At 36.5% G+C, this 21,300-nt stretch overlaps 1 protein-coding gene across 3 annotated transcripts in view; it reads right to left on the bottom strand.

Moving 5' to 3' along the window:
• The window catches only part of LOC145681029 (kelch-like protein 5), a 589,536-nt gene that overhangs the window by 17,402 nt on the left and 550,834 nt on the right, over positions 1-21,300 (bottom strand). For all 3 annotated transcript variants that reach the window (XM_081752333.1, XM_081752334.1, XM_081752332.1), the window contains 3 exons: positions 11,403-11,627; positions 4,664-4,826; positions 2,170-2,382 (listed from right to left, as the gene is read on the bottom strand). In XM_081752333.1, coding sequence (XP_081608459.1) covers positions 2,170-2,382; positions 4,664-4,826; positions 11,403-11,627 — 601 coding nt within the window. The remainder of the gene's footprint in view (positions 1-2,169; positions 2,383-4,663; positions 4,827-11,402; positions 11,628-21,300) is intronic.

The raw sequence follows: 21,300 nt of genomic DNA, 5'->3' as shown, positions 1-21,300 counted from the left end.
TTATGGTCAAGTATCATAAGAATATTTTCAGTAATTAACACCAGTTTCGTTGAAATATGTTCCTACAGAGAAAGAAACCACCAATTAAAATAATAATAATAATAATAATAATAATAATAATAATAATAATAATAATAATAATAATAATAATAATAATAATAATAATAATAACAACAACAACAACAACAACAACAACAACAACAACGCAGGAAATAAAGCTGCAATACTAAATTTGACTGTCCTCTGTTAACAAAGATTGGAAATATCTAAACAAGCGACCCGTAAATCATGTATATGAATATTGTATGAAAGGAATAATATCAATTAAATGATCACTGAAGTTATAATTCGTGCGTATGATGCAATAGAATGCGACGTTGCTTGAGAGCAACAGTGCCAAATAAAGGATTCAAGTAACTTTATAATGAATAAATGTTACATTTGTACGTCAAAGAAAACTGTATTCTAATTGTTCAGTTTCGAAGTGATTAACGAGAGAACATGCGTACGAGACAAGTAAACAGAGACAGAGAACATAATATCTCAAGTTCAGATTGCAACTGTTCCGTGTTCTGTTTCAATGTACCGGTAGCAGCTCACGAGGTTCAGTCTTATGACAAAGACATTTTGTGGAGAACAGATTTTCTGTCTACTGTGCTCTATAGCAGGTTTATTTTCAAATTGCAGAAAATATTTTCTGTGTTAAATAAGTGAATTGAGAATAGTTCCTGTCCATAATACGAAGACGTTACCAAAACGTTAGAAAAAAGAATACTGTCTGTATCTGTATGTGAGATTGAACATTAAAGGGAAAGTTTCTGCCCAGAAATAATATATTTTTACCAGGATAACGCATAACCTCCTGCCTGTTTAAGAAGGAATCCGTTAAGGGAGATTTCGCTGCAATATGGAAGTAAAAAGATTAGAAGTATTCACGATACAGGTACGAAGAAGATTGGCCTAGTAGACGGAAAAATAATGAAGCTGCAAAATGAAATGAAATCTTTAAATTTTACGTCCAACGGTTATGCCGGCTAGGCTAAAAGAGACGGCGATGATGACAAATGAATGAAATGGTGGAATAAAGAAAGTGGGAGGAAACACGAACCCCGAGAAAACCCACGCACAGGTATCTGTCCACCACGAAGCTAATTTGGCGCGAGCTGTGATCGAACCAGGGGCCCCATGCATCAGAGGTAAACCTCTACCACTGAGCCATCGCGGTCCCTAGTAATGAGGCTGTGTTGAGGTTGTATACACAAGAGTTGGAAGGAGAACCTTGTTGGAGAAAATTAAAAGGAGAAGCACATAATTGAAAAGGTCGTTTTAGAGATAAACTATGTTCTGAGACATGTGTTAGGCAGAATGGAAGGAGAAAAGAAGAGGAAATCTCCAACTGATGACCAATTTAACGAGAATAATTCTTACGACAGGGGAACCGTTTCAGTAAATTCCCTATTCATTTTCGGAGTTAAATTACTTACTGTCCAGCAACGACTGATAATCACAACAAAACAAAAATGCAATATTTCCTGCTTATAGAAATAGAGTTTCATAGCTGCACTATTTCGTGAATTTATGCCACTGTTTATCTTGGGACCTGACTGAAAACTTGCCCTCTTTTCCTATTCTTGAACAAGCGTTATGAGTTTGAAATGCAAGCTCACGTAAACAACTTCAACAACAATATTCCTATTACAGACATCAGTTATTAGATTCATACATTATGTTTCTGTGGCTTCCGAAAAGTTAAGAGATTTTGCCTTTCATGTGGAATTGTTTTAGGATCTGGTGAGAACACGTGTAATTGATCGGATTTCACATTGAAGTTATCGGTTCACATTCCATACGAAACGTCTGAATGCAAAACGCACATTTTCTAACGAAGATACGAAATTGAATTACAGATAATTTCAGTTTTGAAACAAAAATCTTCACTTAGTTCGTGAATTTTGGGTGAAAAATTTATTTTGATATTCAAAGAATGCCTGTAAATACACGTGTCTTCAGCAAAAGACATATAGCAGAGATTTTGAACACATTTTTCTGCTCACCACGAAAAGTCGACTTCTTTGGTAAATATGAAGTTTCCACTTACAACTTCTGTGTGGTCTTGGTGTTGTGATGTGAAGTTGAATTCCGAACAAACCAATATGTCCGTATTCTTACCTCTCAACACAATCGAATCTTGATGCAGAAGGATTGGAAGCGGGTGCATCATGACCTCCCAACGCGTACAGATAGCCATTAACTACCCCGACGCCAACACCCCCTCTACGTTTGGACATTGGTGCACAACACGTCCACTTGTTGGTATGAGGATCAAAACATTCTACTGTGCGCAGACATGAACTACCGTCTCTTCCTCCAACAGCATACAACCTAGAAAGAGAGAGAAGAAAACAGTCAGTTATTTCAATGCTCAAAGCCAAATATAATCACAATATAAACTTTTTAAAATTTACTTTGCTTCCGTAAGTGTGAATAATACTTTAGCCTGTCACACCTGAAATCAATTTACCTACTGTTTTTGGTCTTTGCTTCTGAAAATGTCCTGGCATACATTTAATCACACTGTTTATTACATCTTTCCTCAGCCTTTTCACCTGTGAAAAGGATATTTTCATGGCCATTGTTTGCATGCCACTGGAACATTTGTTTTGCTCCCTGACACCTAATGATCTTAAGCCTGTCATTTAAGCGATGGCTTGTGGTCCGACGATAGGTCCTCATACGAAGATTATCCCTGATGACTCGTGACATTGTTCGTGTCGAAATTTGTACCTCTCTGGACATAGTGTTCTATTTCCGTGGTGGATTCCGGCGTATGTGTTCTCGCACTACTTTCCCCACCCCTGGTATCAGTGCTGACCTTAGATGTCCTGATCCTGGCCGATCATTGACAGCTGAAAGTTCACAGAATCTTGTGAAGGCACGATAAAGAAATCGCAAAGTTATGTTCAGTGACCACAGGAGGTTGAATATGTATCTCGGTTTTTCACCACACATGTGCAAGGCAATTAGCTGTTCGTCCCAGCAACTGTTCGTCCCATTGAGATTTGTTTTTCAACCGGCCCGTGTTAACTGCTAGAAGGTTCTCTTATGTCATAAATACAATCACACCACCTGTTATTTCCTGAGTAGCGGTTACGCGAGTATCTTTTTTGTGACGGAATTTATGGCGTAACTAGGTATTAGTAAGTTACACAGAGAAATTATAAGGTTTTTCTTTCATTTCTACAGTTTATTATTAAAAAAAAAAAAAAGGTCAAAGTTGATAGCATTTTTAACACGTTCACTACTAATGACAATATTAGTCGTTGAATTACTTTTGTCCTACGTATTATGAGCGACTATTATTTTTAGTTGGTAGTCATTCCGTCATTCCATTATTTTAGCAATGGAGTAATAGCTGAAGCGAACGTAGGGAAACTTTTACCATTCGACTCGATCAGCATTTGTGTATTCCCCCTTCTCCCGATTAAAAACCATAATGTACGATATATTTCGTTTTTTTAAAAAAAAAGATCTTTGTGGAATATGGCACTTATTTTTTGAGGCCTCAGAATCATTTTCAATACTTTGATTTAAAATTAATCGAGAACAAGAGTGATCTCCCTTCCCCGTTTAGAAAACATGTTTTATGATAACGTTCGTAACCACCGATTAAGTTGAAATCACCAAATATGAGAACTTCTCCCAAGATTAAAAGAAAACGTTCTATGATAACTTTCGTTTTAAAAAAAGGATTTTTTCTCTTTGTTTTAAACGATTTCCAATCGTTTCAATTTCTTGGGAGTTGAAATGGGCCAATAATTAGGGAGTGCATTTTCCCCAGTTGTAAATAACATAGTTTCTGTGAATATATATTAAAACCACTCAGATTCTTATTATATAGAACATAGTATGTATTCTGTTGAAGATTCGAAATTTACGCCTATAGTTTGAGGTTGACATTAGTGAGAGGAAGCGATCGATAACTTCAATAATGCACAGCACTATTATTATTAGTAGATAGCAATAATAATAATAATAATAATAATAATAATAATAATAATAATAATAATAATAATAATATCTATTACTTTCTAAAGGAAAAGTGAACCTTTAGACAAATATAACAAACAGAAGAACTTTACGCAATATCTTAAAATAATGAACACTTTAAATGATTTTAGTTCTGACTTACTTACGACCCTTAAAAATTGGCTCACTTCACCTGCATACATGCTAGAAAAAGTTTCATTTATTTGTTATAATAATATGCAGAGAAACATATTTTCGTTCTTCACTGATTTTTTTTTCCTCCGAAACATCAAGGACATTATATATCGTATTACTTCAACCGAACTCATCTGATTTAGACCAAACTTGGCATGGTAGTAAACCTTGACTTGTTATACAAGTTAGAGAAACATTACCTCTTCCATGCTGTTTGTTCCTGAGTCATGACTAATCAAATTTGGACTTAGACCAATAGTTTCGCAAAATAATTTTAATGTAGATTTGCCTAAAAACCAATGAACTACGACTTTTTTTCCGCAATTGAAAAACTTTACTTCAGCACTGTTCACGAAAATTTCATTACTTTTGTTGGATCGTCAATAATGTTTAATATCAATTTATCTGGTAGAAAAATAAGTTAATAGCTCTCAAAGCGTACTTCGTATTGAGCACAGCAACTCCTACAGTCGAACGCTGTGTAGACATGGGAGCAACATAACTCCACTGGCGTGCCTGTGGATCCCATCTCTCCACTGTGTTTAGGTAGCTCCATCCATCGTGACCACCTACAGCGTACAAGGGGCCTTCCAGTACGCCAACACCTAAAATACACAAATACATACGAAGTCTTAATCTTTCTATGTTCTGATTAAATATAACTAAATATTCAGAAAAAAAAAGTTAAATAACTTCTGGATCTTAATCTCTTGGGTTGCCTTGATGGTACATCTCTATTAAAGCTGCACGGTATTACAATATAATGAAACACCTTAACAATCCGCGATATGAGGCATTTTAATATCTTGACATATTTTTCGTCTGTTCAGCCACAGTCATTATCGGCAATCTAATATTTAGGAAAACGTCATCAAAACCAGGGAAGTCAAGTGAAAAAACAGGAAACATAAATAAAAGATCAACAGTCAAATGCAAGTTACTCAGGCTTCCCAATGTAACAGCTTCTTAATTAATGAATATTAATGAAATTCAATATTAATGAAAAAAAACTGTCTAAAACGTGTTTTCAATAGTCTTTAAAATTAATTCGTATGTTTTATATAGTAAAATAGTTACTATTGATTAGAATATAAACATTACATTACACTACATTTACTACAGTATATTTGTTTTTATTTTAACCTTTTACAAGGTATAATATTACAATTGCAGACCTTAAGTCCACGTCAATTATATTGCTGAATATTACGTATATTAGTTTTGCATTAATACATGAATTGTTTAAAGTGGCGACGATATTGTAAATTATATCATATTATTATTCATAATACTAATAATGTCACTTTGTAGTGTTTGTTAAGTTTAAAAGATTAACATATATTATTACATATATATCACTTAACCACCGCCGCAAGTAAAGACATGCTAAAAATTATTAGTTTCATTGTTATAATTGTATAAAAAGGTTTTGAAAAAACAGTCTATCATTAATGGAATATTATGTAGTTTGCTTTCTTAGGCTTGCCGTTGAAACGATGTTTCGATTCTTCTAGAAATCTTCATCTTACTAGTTTCTTTATTAGTTATTAATGTGTATATTTCTTTATTAGTTATTAATATATATATTTATATCTTCGTAAACATTAGAGATAATTACTACATAATAATACTGGAGGTATTTGTCTTCATATGAAATATTTTGGATTCTAAACTGAGTGTATACGTATAAGTTCTTAAAAAAATCTATGCAAATAACTCACGCACTCTCGATTCACCCGTAGTTTTTATTTCTTTCTTTAACCCAGAAGTAGGGTTTAGGTTTTATTTAGGCAGCTTCGAACTGTATTCTTTATTACACTTTATTGGTTTGTTTGGTATAAGTTATATATTCTGTCTTAATAGTCCAAAATGTAAGTTAAAATTCCTTGTCAGTGCGGTTCCGTATAATCCTTGAAACCAAATTATTAGGTCTTCTCTGAAATTGTTGATCTCTGTTGATATACATAAAATTAAATTTTTAAAATTTTATCAGTCTTGGATATAAAAATTACTATATTTTTTCCATTTGATTATACGGACTGGTCTTAAAAATAAATTTTAATTATAATCTTCTAATTATGAGTTTTCGCTAAATTGCTTTATCAGATTAGTCCGTTTTTATTTATTTATTTTATAATTAAATTTCATTTAGTTGTAGAAATTCTATAATGGTGTAAATGATTTTCCAATTATTTGATGCCAGGCAATCTCTACATTACATTTTCGCATTATTATATAAATAAATAATGAACAATGTAGTACGTTACTTGGATATTTTTTATCTCCATTTTTATTTTACGGACTATTAACTGGACAAAAGAAACTTATTATTCTCCTCTACGTGATTTAACACTGATTTTGTACAAGTAAAACGATGCATCTAAGATTTATTACTAAATGTTATTTCGATCTATAGTACATTTTCACAATGAGTTGGGGCACAAAGATTTGCTCACTTATTTTGATTCTACTAAGATCCATCTTCGACCACAAAAATTTCCGTTAAGCAGGGTTAAACAGCTGAATCTGTTAAACGTTATTGAGAAAACAAAAAAGAGGTGAAGCAAAAAAGGATCGCGCGGACGATTTACTAACAGAACAGAAACGACTGGGATTTTAAAATTCCCAGGATCCTACTACGTTTTCATCTTCATCACATATAAGGCGCTGGGGAAAAGGATATTAATTCAAAATGAAAGAATATGACGTAGCGAAAGAGAGCGTGGATTCATGCCAAAGGAAAAACGTTTGGAGAAAGAAGGTAAATTACGATATCTTAAATAGATATCGTAATTTTGGATTGTACTTTGGAAAACTAAGATTTTCAAATTCTTCTAAGAAAATTCACACTGCTAATTTTAATAGCTTCGTGCTGCGAGGAAATACGTACTACATTTTATTGTCATTCCACTTTTGAGCATCAAAACTCCACGTTGTATCTGCTATTGTTTTCACCTCTGAAGACTAAACCTGTTAAAAATATCTAATTTGCTGGAAAACTTGCTTGGCGTCGACTTCAGTTTTGGTTTCTACATTTACGCACCGCGTTAATATTCTGGACGGAAAGACAGAAAATTTGAAATTATTTTCGAAACTCGAAACAAAAACTTGGCAACTTCAAATATAGATCAGTTAAACATTCTGAAGATCAGACTACACCTACTGTTGGCGAAGAAGCTAATATAGTGAGGCAGATCATTTCATGCTTTGAATTCGGTTCATACGAAAAGTACATCGTACGGCAATTTGGCTAACAAGGAAAGTACTTGGGCTCGAACGGGTGAATACGCACAGAAAGGAAAGCATTTGTAATGTTAGCACTCCGCAAGCAAACAGTGATGTCCGTTTTTCTGCAAGATGCTGTAAACGTCTGCAAAAGCAGGGCAAAGTAGAGCATGTGTCATAATTACAGGGAGTCTATAAAGTCTGACCCCGGGCCATATTTGCGGAAACGGTTGGGTGGATGGAAAAATTGGAACATGTATCCCATTATTTTTAGGGACATACATTTGGAATGAAAAAAAAGCTGTGTCCCAGAGTTCCCCGGAGAGTCGCAGACAAGATCCAACCAAACTTTTCACATGGTAAGGGGGTTACGTAGTAGATCGTTGAAAAGAAACAAGATATGAAACAAGTTCTCTTACAATCTAGCAAATGGTGACGTTCGTTTGTCTGCAAGATGTTAGAAACCTCCATGAGAGGTCACAGTAGGAGATGCACGTAGATAACGTGGAGGAAGTCCCGCTACTACATTACGAAGTCCCGAGTCTGTATGTGCACCCTATGCAAAATGGTGGTCACAGACTCTTTCATGACAACTGTTTTGAAACTTTGCCTGTCTACCATTTAGAACAGAATGAGCGTCAAGACCCCATTCTCGTTTCTTTTCACAATACCTTTCCAACGATATACTACTTGACCCCTCTTACCATTTGAAAAATTTTGGTTGCACCCTGTCTAGGACCCTCCTGGGGACCGTGAGACACAACTTTTTCATTCAAAATGTGTGCTCTAAAAATAATGGGATACGTGTTCGCCACTTTTTCTATCCACCCAACCGTTTCCGCAAAAATGGCCCGGGGTCAGATTTTATAGACTCCCTGTAATTACGACACATGTTCTACTTTGCCCTGCTTTTGCAGACGTTTACAGCATCTTGCAGAAAAACGGACATCACTGTTTGCTTCCGGCGTGCTAACTTACAAATGCTTTCTTTTTTGTGCGTATTCACCCTTCGTGCCCACGTATTTTCCTTGTAAGAAAAAAGGAAGGACCAAAATTTGGAATAGAATCTGCAGCGTGTTGTCAGACATTACTCGTTTCTTCTTACAAGTGGATAAGTCTCCCCTTACAAATACCCTTTGCCGTAATATTAGTTATAAATCATGTTGTCATCCTAAACAGCGACTGTGACTCAACTTTAATATTTGGCTATCAAAATCTTCTGCTGTAAAAATATATTATTTTAAAAGAACTTAGCATTAAGAGACAATATATTAAAAATGGTTTCCGTATGTTGAATATATTAATAAATATTTGACTTTTGTACACACACGTCTCCCAGGATCACTTTGGTAAGGACAAAAATATTACATGTTGATATTTTTTTTTCATTGGAATATTTGCAAAGGGCAAAGGGTAGACTTGCAACAACTTTATATCAAGGTTAATAATGAATTTTGTCTTACAGTAATTTTGTATGAAGATGCTATTTCGTTGACTACAAATGTTTAACTTAGCTCCAGGAAATATTGTTTTATAGATATGTTTACATTTATTTCAGAAAATTGTTTTGATACCAGTATATATGTGGTAATTATTATTTTGGAAATTATTCTTGAATATTTTTAACACATAAATTTACAGACTTTTAGCAATATTTTGTTTCTTAAACAGAAAATCTTATTTGATCAAATTTAAATATAATAAGCTGTCCCTCAAGAGCGTTTAATATCTGTAAACTATTAACTATTATCATCAATTGTTTCTTTTTCCTTTTCTTTCTAAAAAAAAAATTAGAAACATTTCTTGCTACCTCTTACTGCTTTCGCTTTAAGAAAATCCAATACAGAAAATGAATGGGATTAAATCTACGACTCTCGGTTTCAACAGAGGAGTAAGTACGGATTCTACTCTTGGAAAGCTGAATCTTCTTCAACAATACATTTAACGCTATCTTTTCCCGTTTTTGCTCTACGGGGATCCTGTATTAAAAACGGAAGTGGTAAAAATTAGAGAAGGAGCTTAGTCTTGTGACATTTACACTAACCCAGTTTAAAATATTTCATACCATCCCTTACCGTGCTCACTCTACAGAAAGCCGAAACTGAAGCCAAAGTGATTAGGTATATCACTTGCGGTTTGAAAAAGTAAAAATGAAATGAAATCTTTGAATTTTATGTCCCACGGTTATGCCGGCTAGGCTAAAGGAGACGGTAATGATGAGAAATGAATGAAATGGTGGAATGATGAAAGTGGGAAGAAACGGGAGAACCCCGAGAAAACCCACATACACGGGGTTTGAAGAAGTAGTAAATGCCCACTTCCTTCTAAAATACTAAGTTCAAAATACTACTGAGTAATGTTTTTGAGATGTCGATTTCTGCTAGTTCCTCATCTAAGTCTACTATATGTAATTCATTTGAACGCTTTTTTAAGAAATGAGGAACGTATCAACAACAAATTATTTCAGTAAGTAGCAGTTTTTTTTTTGGTACGAATCGGTATGCCGGTCTAGGTACCTTGTTACTTGAATTTTAAAATATGCGATGTCTCTCTAAAAAAAGAATTTATGAAATGAATTTTTCAATTTAAATCGAAAATGAAATGAAATCTTAAGGTTTTACGTCCCGCGGATATGCCGGCTAGGCTAAAGGAGACGAGAGAACCTCGAACCCCAAGAAAACATACGCATACGGTGTTTGTTCACCACAAAGCTAACTTGGCGCGAGCTGGGATCGAACCAATGATCCCTTGCACCAGAGGTGACCGCTCTACCACTGAGCCACCGTGGCCTTCAATTTAAAGCGATTTCAAGAATTGGAACAATAGTATGTTATATGCATTTAAAACATAATACAATATCAATAATTTGTAGCATTGCCAATTTGTCCCACTTTAGATTTTGAAGCTTGGGTTCGCATCCGTTAAAATGGTGCTTAAATGAAAGACGTGGAAAATTCGTGGTTTCCTTGAGTGTCTTCGGGAAAATAAAGTACCAGATATAGTATTTCCTCTAAAGTACACTTTAGCCACAATCACATATCTTCCATCGAATGTTAAACGGGTGTCCCTTAGGCGAATCTCACGATAACTTCATCTAGGTCACCTCTACTTGTACGAACAAATTGTGCACTGATGTCCATCAATATAATGGACCACATTTTACACAGTTTAACCCTAACTAATATGTGAACTTATGGATGCTCGTCATTCTGCAGCTTGTTGATACGAAAAGCTAAAAGTAATCTAAACACGATAAGGATACGATATGTTATAAGTTAGTCAGCTCGATAAAGTTCAGAATCCCTTTTTAGGAGAACCCGGGCTACATGGGATATCTACTTACAGTTTACGGTGAAATCCGAACAACGGTAATGCGTTCGATTCCCAGGAGTATGGGCACCGGAAGTGCATACATCAGCCACTAGACTAGTGGGAAACTGTACAAGTTGCTGTAATAAGGTTAACTTGTGATAAGTACGGTACCTTTTCTTCCTTTAATATTTACGAATGAATTGTTTTCCCCAGCAGTCGGAGGTTTTCTTGTGATTTTCCAAAATTCGTATAAAAGGCTCTCTTGAAGACATTTTACAGACATATCTGAAAACTACAAAGCTTGCTATAGAAATTAATAGCAAAGGGAAAGTTATGGTCGTTGTCAGTCTTTTGGACGTTAGTTTCACGAGGGGAAGGCCAACTGCTTGTCCGGAATTAGTTAATAAATGAATAAAATAAATAAATAATGATAAAAACTGCTCAGTAATAATAATAAAAACTGTGAAGTACTAAAAATTGCGTATGCGTCATATTTTGGTTTTCCCAATATGCTGAAAAATGTAGGACAGTTAGGCAACTTTGATAAGGAAATTTCGAGGTGAAATGTTGGATTAGTATGTGCTTCGTGTACAGAAACATATTTAAATTCAGTCTGTTATAGGACTTAAGACTAAGATACTTACCTAATCCATGTCTGTGAGTGGACATTGGAGGAAGCATGGTCCATGTTTTAGTTTTAATATCGTAACACTCAACGGTGTTAAGAGTTTTCAGTCCATCTCTTCCACCGACAACATACAATTTGCCATCGATCACAGCAACACCAAACTGTAATCGTCGACCACTCATATTGGCTACATGCGTCCAACTGTTTGTTCTCAAATCGTATTTCTCTATGCTGGTTGCTCCTAAAAGAATCAAACAATAAACATTATGATACTTCTGCATTCATACTGAAAACACATAACACTAAGAGAAAGTTGGAAAAAAAAAGTTAGATAGAAAGTAATTAATGTTGCCAATTCCTGCTGTTAAGATTCCGAAGAAAGACTAAAGAATAGTTCACAAATTACGATTCTGAGTATTTCATGAAATTGATAATGATGCTATGGTAGAATTTGTTAAAGAGATTCTTGCGGATATCAGTATTAAATGTGGATGTCTTGTTCTGATTAGTTGATTAATAAAAAGCTGCTCTTTTGTTTATTTCTCAATGAAGTCCGGTATAATTGCATTTACAGTTTTAAAAATAAATTTAAAGAACTCAGAAGAGTAATTGGTTTTACTCTTTCTTCAGAGTCTTATTACTGGACTGCAACACTGATTTATTTGTTTTGCGTTCAAGCGACCACGACCACAGCACTGTGCAATTGTACATGCAGTACAGAACATGTTAATATATTTCTATGTAAATAACAAAGATACTTTATCATTCATTTTATTTTAGTAAGTAATATAACATGGCCAGATGATTTGATAGCACCATATTATAAGTATACACAATTAACTTACATATTACTGATACATATTTTTACCTATATATATATATATATATATATATATATACAGGGTGAGTCAAAATAAGTGTTACAAGCCAATATCTCGCGAACTATACATCATATAAGAAAAATATTAAGAGACAATGTACAATACAGAGGGGCCTAAGAAATGAGTCAAACATTAGGTTTCCCCCTCCCCCCATTTTGGGGGGAGGGGGGTGAACGTGAAATTTTCAAATGAGAACATAGGTCGAGTGATACCTCGTTCGAAAGAGCTTGAAAAATTGAACAATTTTTGTAGGAAACAATTTTTGATATGAGGCACCGTTTTTAAGATGGGCCCCAAAAATGGTCCTGTATCCGATAAAATTTCCAGTACTTATAAATAAGTGTTACAATCCAATATCTTGCGAACTATACATCATACAAGAAAAATACTAAGAGACAATGTACAATACAGAGGGGCCTAAGAAATGAGTCAAACATTAGGTTTCCTCCGCCCCCCATTTTGGGGGGAGGGAGGTAAACGTGAAATTTTCAAATGAGAACATAGGTCGAGTGATACCTCGTTCGAAAGAGCTTGAAAAATTGAACATTTTTTGTAGGAAACAATTTTTGATATGGGGCACCGTTTTCAAGATAGACCCCAAAATTGGTCCTGTAAGAGATAAAATTTCCAGTACTTATAAATCGGAAACGGCTAAGTAGAAAAACATAAAACAAAAAATGAAAAAGGTAAACGCCATAGGCAACGTGGAATGGTGTTGTGGTGCCCCAGGACCCCATCATGGGGCCCCGGGAACAATTTTAAAATTTCAAATCTGAATATAGGTCGAGTGATACCTTGTTTGATAGATTATGGAAAACCAAACAGCTTAGAAAAAAAAATGTTTTGATTTCGGGCAAGCCTGTTACAAAATGGCCGCCGGAAATGGTTCCACATTCAGATAGAAAGTGCAGTGTTCAAACTGAGTGTTACAAGCCAATATCACGCGAATTATTGCATCAAATAAAAAGTGTTAAGAGTCCATGTACAATACAAACAGGCCTAAAAATATGTCGAACACGAGGTTCCATCATCATACTGTAAGTGAATAACAAGTAAAATTTTCGGAGGCAAAATCGACCTATAACGTAATAATAATAATAATAATAATAATATTAATAATAATAATAATAATAATAATAATAATAATAATAATAAGAAGAAGAAGAAGAAGAAGAATACGCAAAATAATAATAAAACTAGTAATAATAATATGAATGAAAATAATAAGACAATGAATAATACTAATACGTATGCGCAAAAAGACGTCGTTCCTCAATCACTACAATCCTATGAGAAAGGGATAGGAAGGTAACATAGGAACATTAGGCCCTACTTGTAGGCAACATCTCAGCATGTGCCCAGTTAGAGTAAGGAAAGCCCGTCAATGTCATTGCCTGGGGAATGGAACCGATGGCCTTCGGAACATAGTACAACGATAACGTTGTATATTGCATTAACAATCTGTACCATCTTATAAAAAAAAAGGATCAGAGGCGAATTATTTGAGCCGTTTTATACAAAGAAAAGAAAGTTGCAAAGAAATATCTTTAGATTATTTTTGATCGTCAACTATTAATGTAATCGCTATGGAAACGTAATAAATGTAAGTGTAAGTGTGCAGACGTAGAAAGAACGGGATATAAACTTTGGTGATAAGTTTTCCGTATAAGTAAACGAACACTATCGTATTGATATTATTAGTTTGGGTAGCGTTTGAATAGAGCAATGGCGGTGTTTGATCATTGTGTAGATATGTTGCTGGTGTTGGGGGAATGTAGAAGAAACTATCGTAGCGCGGCACCAATGTATGCAATGCGCTATCCCCAACGCCAACAAACATCTCACATGGCATTTCTGCGATTGGAGAGACGTTTGCGGCAACATGGTAGTCTTGTCCGGGGACGAGGTAGGGGTCGTTACCGCTCTGCAACCAATGAAGAACGTGCAACAGGAATATTGGCAGCAGTGCACGTAGACCCACATGTTACCACGAGATATCTCGCTCAGGCCAGTGGAGTTAGCCAAAGATCTGTAGTGCGTATTTTGCACGAGTACATGTTTCATCCGTATCATATCATCTTACATCAGGAATTATCTGGCAATGATTTTCATGCCAGATTGCAATTTTGTCTATGGTTGGAAGGTATGGAAAACAGACAGCGCAACTTCATATCCACCATCTTGTTTAGCGATGAAGCTACATTTACAAACACAGGACACGTAAATCGACATAATATGCATTATTGGGCTAGGGAAAATCCACTATGGCAGAGAGAAGTTGCTCATCAGCATCGGTGGTCTCTTAATGTATGGTGTGGCATCCTTGGTAACCATATCATTGGGCCATATTTTTTTGATGGACGTCTTACTGGTGATACCTATGCCGCATTTATCAGTGATGTACTATACCCGGAGTTGTTAGAGAATATTCCTTTCGCTGAACGTATAAGAATGTGGTATCAACATGATGGTGCTCCAGCACACAACGCACGTCAGGTCAGAGCCTTATTGGACCACCGTATGGCGAATAAATGGATTGGGCGTCGAGGTCCTATTCACTGGCCTCCACGATCTCCTGACCTAACCCCACTTGATTTTTTCCTCTGGGGTTATGTTAAGGATCGGGTAATGTCCAACGTACCAACAACTACTGATGATATGAAGGCGCGTATCCAAGGTGTGTGTGCATCTATCACTCCAGAGATGCTACATGATGTACGAACATCCCTATGCCGCCGCTTACGGAGGTGTGTGGAGCAGGATGGAGGACATATCGAGCATCATTTGTAACATGGTAAGTGTTGAAATTATTTGCTTTACAGTGATTGAAATTACAATTTTTAACATCGCACATACCCGTAGAATTACTAAACGTTATCCTACTACTTTACAGGATATTAGGTTGTGGTAATGCTGTTATGACAGGCTTGTCTGAAATCAAAACAACTTTTGTAGTAAGCTGTTTGGTATTTCACGATCTATCAAAGAGGTATCACTCGCCCTATGTTGCGATTTGAAAATTCCATGTACACCCCACCATACAAAAGCGGGACGAGGGAACTTCTTTAACACAAATTTCAGGCTTTCTGTATTGTACATTGACTCTTAACACTTTTCTTATTTGATGCGTAGTTCGTTGCGTTGATATTGGCGTGTAATACTCAAATTGAACACTGCACTTTCTATCTGAATGTGAAACCATTTTTGGCGGCCATTTTGAAACAGGCTTGCCCAAAACGAAAACAAATTTCGTACGAAGCTGTTTGGCTTTCCACGATCTATCAAACAAGGTATCACTCAACCTACAGGTATATTCCCATTAATAATTTTGAAATTGGTCCCGGAGCCCCATTATTAGGGCCCTGCGGACACCACGACAACATCATTCCACATTGCCTATGATGTTTCCGTTTTTTATTTTTTGTTTAATCGTTTCCTACTCATACGTTTCCGATTTATAAGTACTGGAAATTTTATCGGATACCGGACCATTTTTAGGGCCCATCTTGAAAACGGTGCCCCATATCAAAAATTGTTTCCTACAAAAAATGTTCAATTTTTCAAGCTCTTTCGAACGAGGTATCACTCGACCTATGTTCTCATTTGAAAATTTCACGTTTACCTCCCTCCCCCCAAAATGGGGGGCGGGGGAAACCTAATGTTTGACTCATTTCTTAGGCCCCTCTGTATTGTACATTGTCTCTTAATATTTTTCTTATATGATGTATAGTTCGCGAGATATTGGCTTGTAACACTTAGTTATAAGTACTGGAAATTTTATCGGATACAGGACCATTTTTGGGGCCCATCTTGAAAACGGTGCCCCATATCAAAAATTGTTTCCTACAAAAAATGTTCAATTTTTCAAGCTCTTTCGAACGAGGTATCACTCGATCTATGTTCTCATTTGAAAATTTCACGTTTACCTCCCTCCCCCCAAAATGGGGGGCGGGGGAAACCTAATGTTTGACTCATTTCTTAGGCCCCTCTGTATTGTACATTGTCTCTTAATATTTTTCTTATATGATGTATAGTTCGCGAGATATTGGCTTGTAACACTTAGTTATAAGTACTGGAAATTTTATCGGATACAGGACCATTTTTGGGGCCCATCTTGAAAACGGTGCCCCATATCAAAAATTGTTTCCTACAAAAAATGTTCAATTTTTCAAGCTCTTTCGAACGAGGTATCACTCGACCTATGTTCTCATTTGAAAATTTCACGTTTACCTCCCTCCCCCCAAAATGGGGGGCGGGGGAAACCTAATGTTTGACTCATTTCTTAGGCCCCTCTGTATTGTACATTGTCTCTTAATATTTTTCTTATATGATGTATAGTTCGCGAGATATTGGCTTGTAACACTTATTTTGACTCACCCTGTATATATATATATATATATATATATATATATATATATATATATATATATATATATATATATATATATATATATATATATATATATATACAGGGTGGTCGTGCATGAATGTCGGAAAATTCGGGAGATGAATCTACAGGTAAAAACAAGCAAAAAATGTCATATGAACATTGGGTGAATGCGGCTTCGTTTGGACGCTAGAGGCGTCTGAAATGTCACCTTCCGAGGCGGCAATTTGTAATATCTCAAGAACGGAGAGAAATACGAATGTCGGGTCAAAACATATCAAAGGAAACCCCATCTGAAGAATCCAATTATGCATAAGTAATGGCGAAACAGTGGCGGCGCTAGAGGGGGGCACAAAGAAAGTGAATGAAACATGGAGAAAAGTGAACAATTTACACTGAAAAATTGTAGGAGGGGATGTTACTTGGAACATACAACAACAAATGTTAATGAACAAAAGGACAACGGCTAGTCTGTAGGGACATTATGGGAGGCGGATTGTAGGAATACAGTATCTTTGTAACGGTGAGAAATAGGAATGTCGGGTCAAAAGATATCAAAGGAAATCACATCCGAAGAATCCAATTATGTATAAGTGATGGCGAAACAGTGGTGGTGCCAGGGGAAGCACAAAGAAAGTGGATGAAACGCGGAGAAAAGTTGAAATTGGTGAAAACACAACTATTTAAAAGCAATCAGGAAACAAGGAATACAACTCTAGGTGTACTGTATGATACATGTCCGATGACAGAGGGCGCATAGCTACAGTAGGTGGAACAAGGGGGCGTGCAGAGCGTCGCGTAGTAGAGTTGGTTATAGGAGTAGTGAAAGCGTGGTAACGAGAGCGTTCGCATCGAAGGTGCAGAGGACAGCGCACAGTTCATTCGTACTGAATGGGGCAATGACAGTAATAGCACAAGCGTTTTAGTGCTAAACTCTACAGGCAGGGCAGTGATCCATGTGTATGTGAATGTGGTTTACTTTGTGTCGTGTGAAACAGTGTTGATGTTGACAAGCGCGGACGGACAAGTGCTATGTGTAATGCACCACAATGAATAGGGTAGTATACACTAACGCCGAAATGGCAGATATGCATTTGATGTACGGTTTAGCGGAAGGTAATGCAGAAGAAGCACGTAGGTTGTATGCGGAACGCTACTCAGATCGACAAATTCCAGCACCACAAATTCCAGATGTTTATTCGTATTCATCAGCGATTGCGGGATACTGGGTCATTCCTTCCCAACACAGACATTTCGAGACGACGACGCGTTCGAACACCCCCACTGGAAGAGAGGGTACTCCGACATGCGACCCGGAACCCGAATATTAGTACCCGACGAATAGCAAAGCAGGAACACGCTTCGCATCAAGTCGTGCATAGTAATAATCGCATCTTGCATAGTAATAATCTCAGACCATACCACGTACAACGAACGCATGCGTTATACGATGGTGACGATGAAACCCGACGACGTTTCTGTCGTTGGTTATACCGCCGCAGCCGTGTATCACCAGCCTTTCTAACACAGGTATTGTTCTCGGATGAGGCATTATTCACACGGGATGGCATCACAAATTTCCACAATGACCATCGATGGGCACTCAACAACCTGCATGCAATTGTAGAGACGAAGCATCAACAGCGTTTCCAATTGCATGTGTGGGCTGGTATTATTGGCGACAACATTATGGGACCACACTTCTTACCACAGCGATTGACCGCAATACCGTATCTCCAGTTTCTGACTCAGAACCTACATATTCTGTTTCAAGATGTGCCACTGAGGACACGACAGTGTATGTGGTTTATGCATGACGGCGACCCTGCCCACTCATGTCATACCATTCGTGGATATCTGAACAAAACATTTCCACGCAGGTGGATAGGTCATGGTGGAAGACAAGCATGGCTCTCACGTTCACCCGACCTGAATCCCCTAGATTTTTCCTGTGGGGTTACGTGAAGAGTCTAGTGTATACACGGCCCCTGCATGATGTTGAAGATCTTCGCCAGCGTGTATGTGCTGCATTTGCCACATTACGGCAAACGCCAGCGATACTGGCACCAGTCAGAGTATCCTTACGCCATCGTGTAGTTGTCTGCTTTGAAGAACAAGGAGGACATATTGAACAGCTGCTATGGTATGGCATTATGTTGACCATGGTAAGTACAATACCTCATGCTTTTACAGTACACTGGGTCTCATCTTCCATACGTGTTTTTCACGATCTGCACGTTTCATCACTAAGAGTGTTTAACAGTATCTTTGCAGCTCCCAGGCGCCGCCACTGTTCCACAGTATGTGTGCATAATTGGATTCTTCGGGTGGGATTTCCTCTGATATCTTTTCACCCGACATTTCTATTTCTATCCGTTAAAATGATACTGTATTTCAACATTCCACCTCTCATAGTGTCCCTACAGCGTAGCCATTATTGCCTTTGTTCATTAACATTTGTTGTTGCATGTTCCAAGTAACATCCCCTCCTACAATTTTTCAGTGTAAATTGTTCACTTTTCTCCATGTTTCATTCATTTTCTTTGTGCCCCTCTCTAGCGCCGCCACTGTTTCGCCATTACTTATGCATAATTGGATTCTTCGGATGGGGTTTCCTTTGATATGTTTTGACCCGACATTCGTATTTCTCTCCGTTCTTGAGATATTGCAAATTGCCGCCTCGGAAGGTGACATTTCAGACGCCTCTAGCGTCCAAACGAAGCCGCATTCACCCAATATTCACATGACATTTTTTGCTTGTTTTTACCTGTAGATTCATCTCTCGAATTTTCCGACATTCATGCACGACCACCCTGTATATATATATATTGTATTTGTTATTGTCGTCAACTTCACTTTGTTAATTTTATAGTTTCTAGCTTATCATTTGATTGTAGCGTTACAATTTTCTAGTGTATATTCAAGATAATGTTGCTTAGTTTCTCTTACACTTATTTTACCTTAAGCAATTACCAATGGAACGATCGCAGGTGACCTGTTTCTGTTGTCCCAATGGATAAGTGAAACATGACATTTTGCATAAGTACTTCGGCACTTTGTTTTCGGTGTGTTCGAAAGAAATGTGCTACATAAACAATAAAAAGGATGAGTGAATCGCAATTTTCGTCTAAATTTCTGAAACAAGAAATTTCAGAGAACAAATAGAGAAAAATAAGGGAAGCAAGGAAATGTATGGAACGAAAATAAATGTAAATTACATACCGGCCTATGCTTCCCTTACCTAGCAGACATACTCTTTGGAGCTAAATATTTAATTTTCGGGACCCTGCATTTTCGTTGTCATCGGAACTGACAAAACTGATTCATTTATTAATCAAATCGCACGAGATTTAGAAGAATAACTCTCGTATGTTCTATTTCAAATCTGTATTATTTTTCAAAGAAATTGCAGGCAATTTCAACCTCAGCGCCCTGGTGTGCTAGTATGTGCATCAAACAAAATTGCTCTTTGATGTTTTAGATGTGAAAGCATCAGCTTGCTTATTCAATTTTATGAAAAATATTTCACGTAAAGTACAAATATTTATGGTGTTTTTTTGTTTGTTTGTTTTTTTTAACGTTCTATGATTATGTCATCTAGCCTAAAAAAGAGGAATGATTAATGACAGTGGATGAATGTAGAGTTAAATTTTTTGTGCTCTCCCACCGGGAATCGAACCCGGGTTCACGTACACTAAAGGCGCACGCGGTAATCACTAAACCGAGCAGGGCTAAATAACCATATTAGTGTTGCAATATATCATAATAATTATTTTTACTACTATAGCCTAGGTTTAGTACTCGAAACTCAGACTCACAGGTTTACTTCTAGTACGAGGGAGGTTCATCAAAGATTTTCTCTAACGTAGTTGAAGGTAATGTAAAATAATGAAATTTTACGTGTATTGATATGCATCTCTATAGGTTATGAGCAGTTACAGGTACTAGAGCGAATGAAAGTATAAAGATGAATCCATTTGAATTCTGAGTGGTGACGAAGTTCCTGTACATGACAGCCCATACACCAAAAGAAACATTTAATTAAATGAAAGTGACTTATGGAGAATTCCTTTCATGTCACGCGCTGACGCACTAATATCGCCAGTTCAAGTATTCAAGAAATATTAGAATATATTCCATACGCTAGATACGTAATGGAAGATATGAAACTGTTTTATTTATTGTATATGATGTGCTCTTTAATTGGATCTCTCTGACTGTGTAATTTGAGACTCTTTGATTATATGATTATAATGTGTCTGAACGAAGCCAAAGGTTTAGGGTGAAACTGTTACTCATAATATTTTAATAAAAATATTGTACTTTGCTCAGAGACTGTATATTATTTCTATTATTGATTTTATATGAGAAACATGTGTGAAATATATGTTAGTTAATCCCGGAACACCCTGTATATCCATATATTTGTTTATCTATACATATACCTATAGTTATCTATTTACCTTTCTAAGTACACTATTTCCTGTGTTCTTGTACAAGTCAATATGGCTTTCTGTGGCTTCCCATTTGCTTTTAGGTCTTTGGATGAACATTAATTAAGATGTATTGGAAAGGTACAACTTTATGTATCGAAAAAAAACTAGGACAACGTGTTATCACCTTCTCATTTCAAAGGTGAAGATAAG

This window comes from Thermobia domestica, chromosome 3, assembly GCF_964235325.1.
Source record: "Thermobia domestica chromosome 3, izTheDome1.hap1.1, whole genome shotgun sequence".
NCBI lineage: Eukaryota > Metazoa > Arthropoda > Insecta > Zygentoma > Lepismatidae > Thermobia > Thermobia domestica.
Note: the sequence above shows the minus strand (reverse complement) of the source record. Positions and strands in the feature narration are given on the sequence as shown.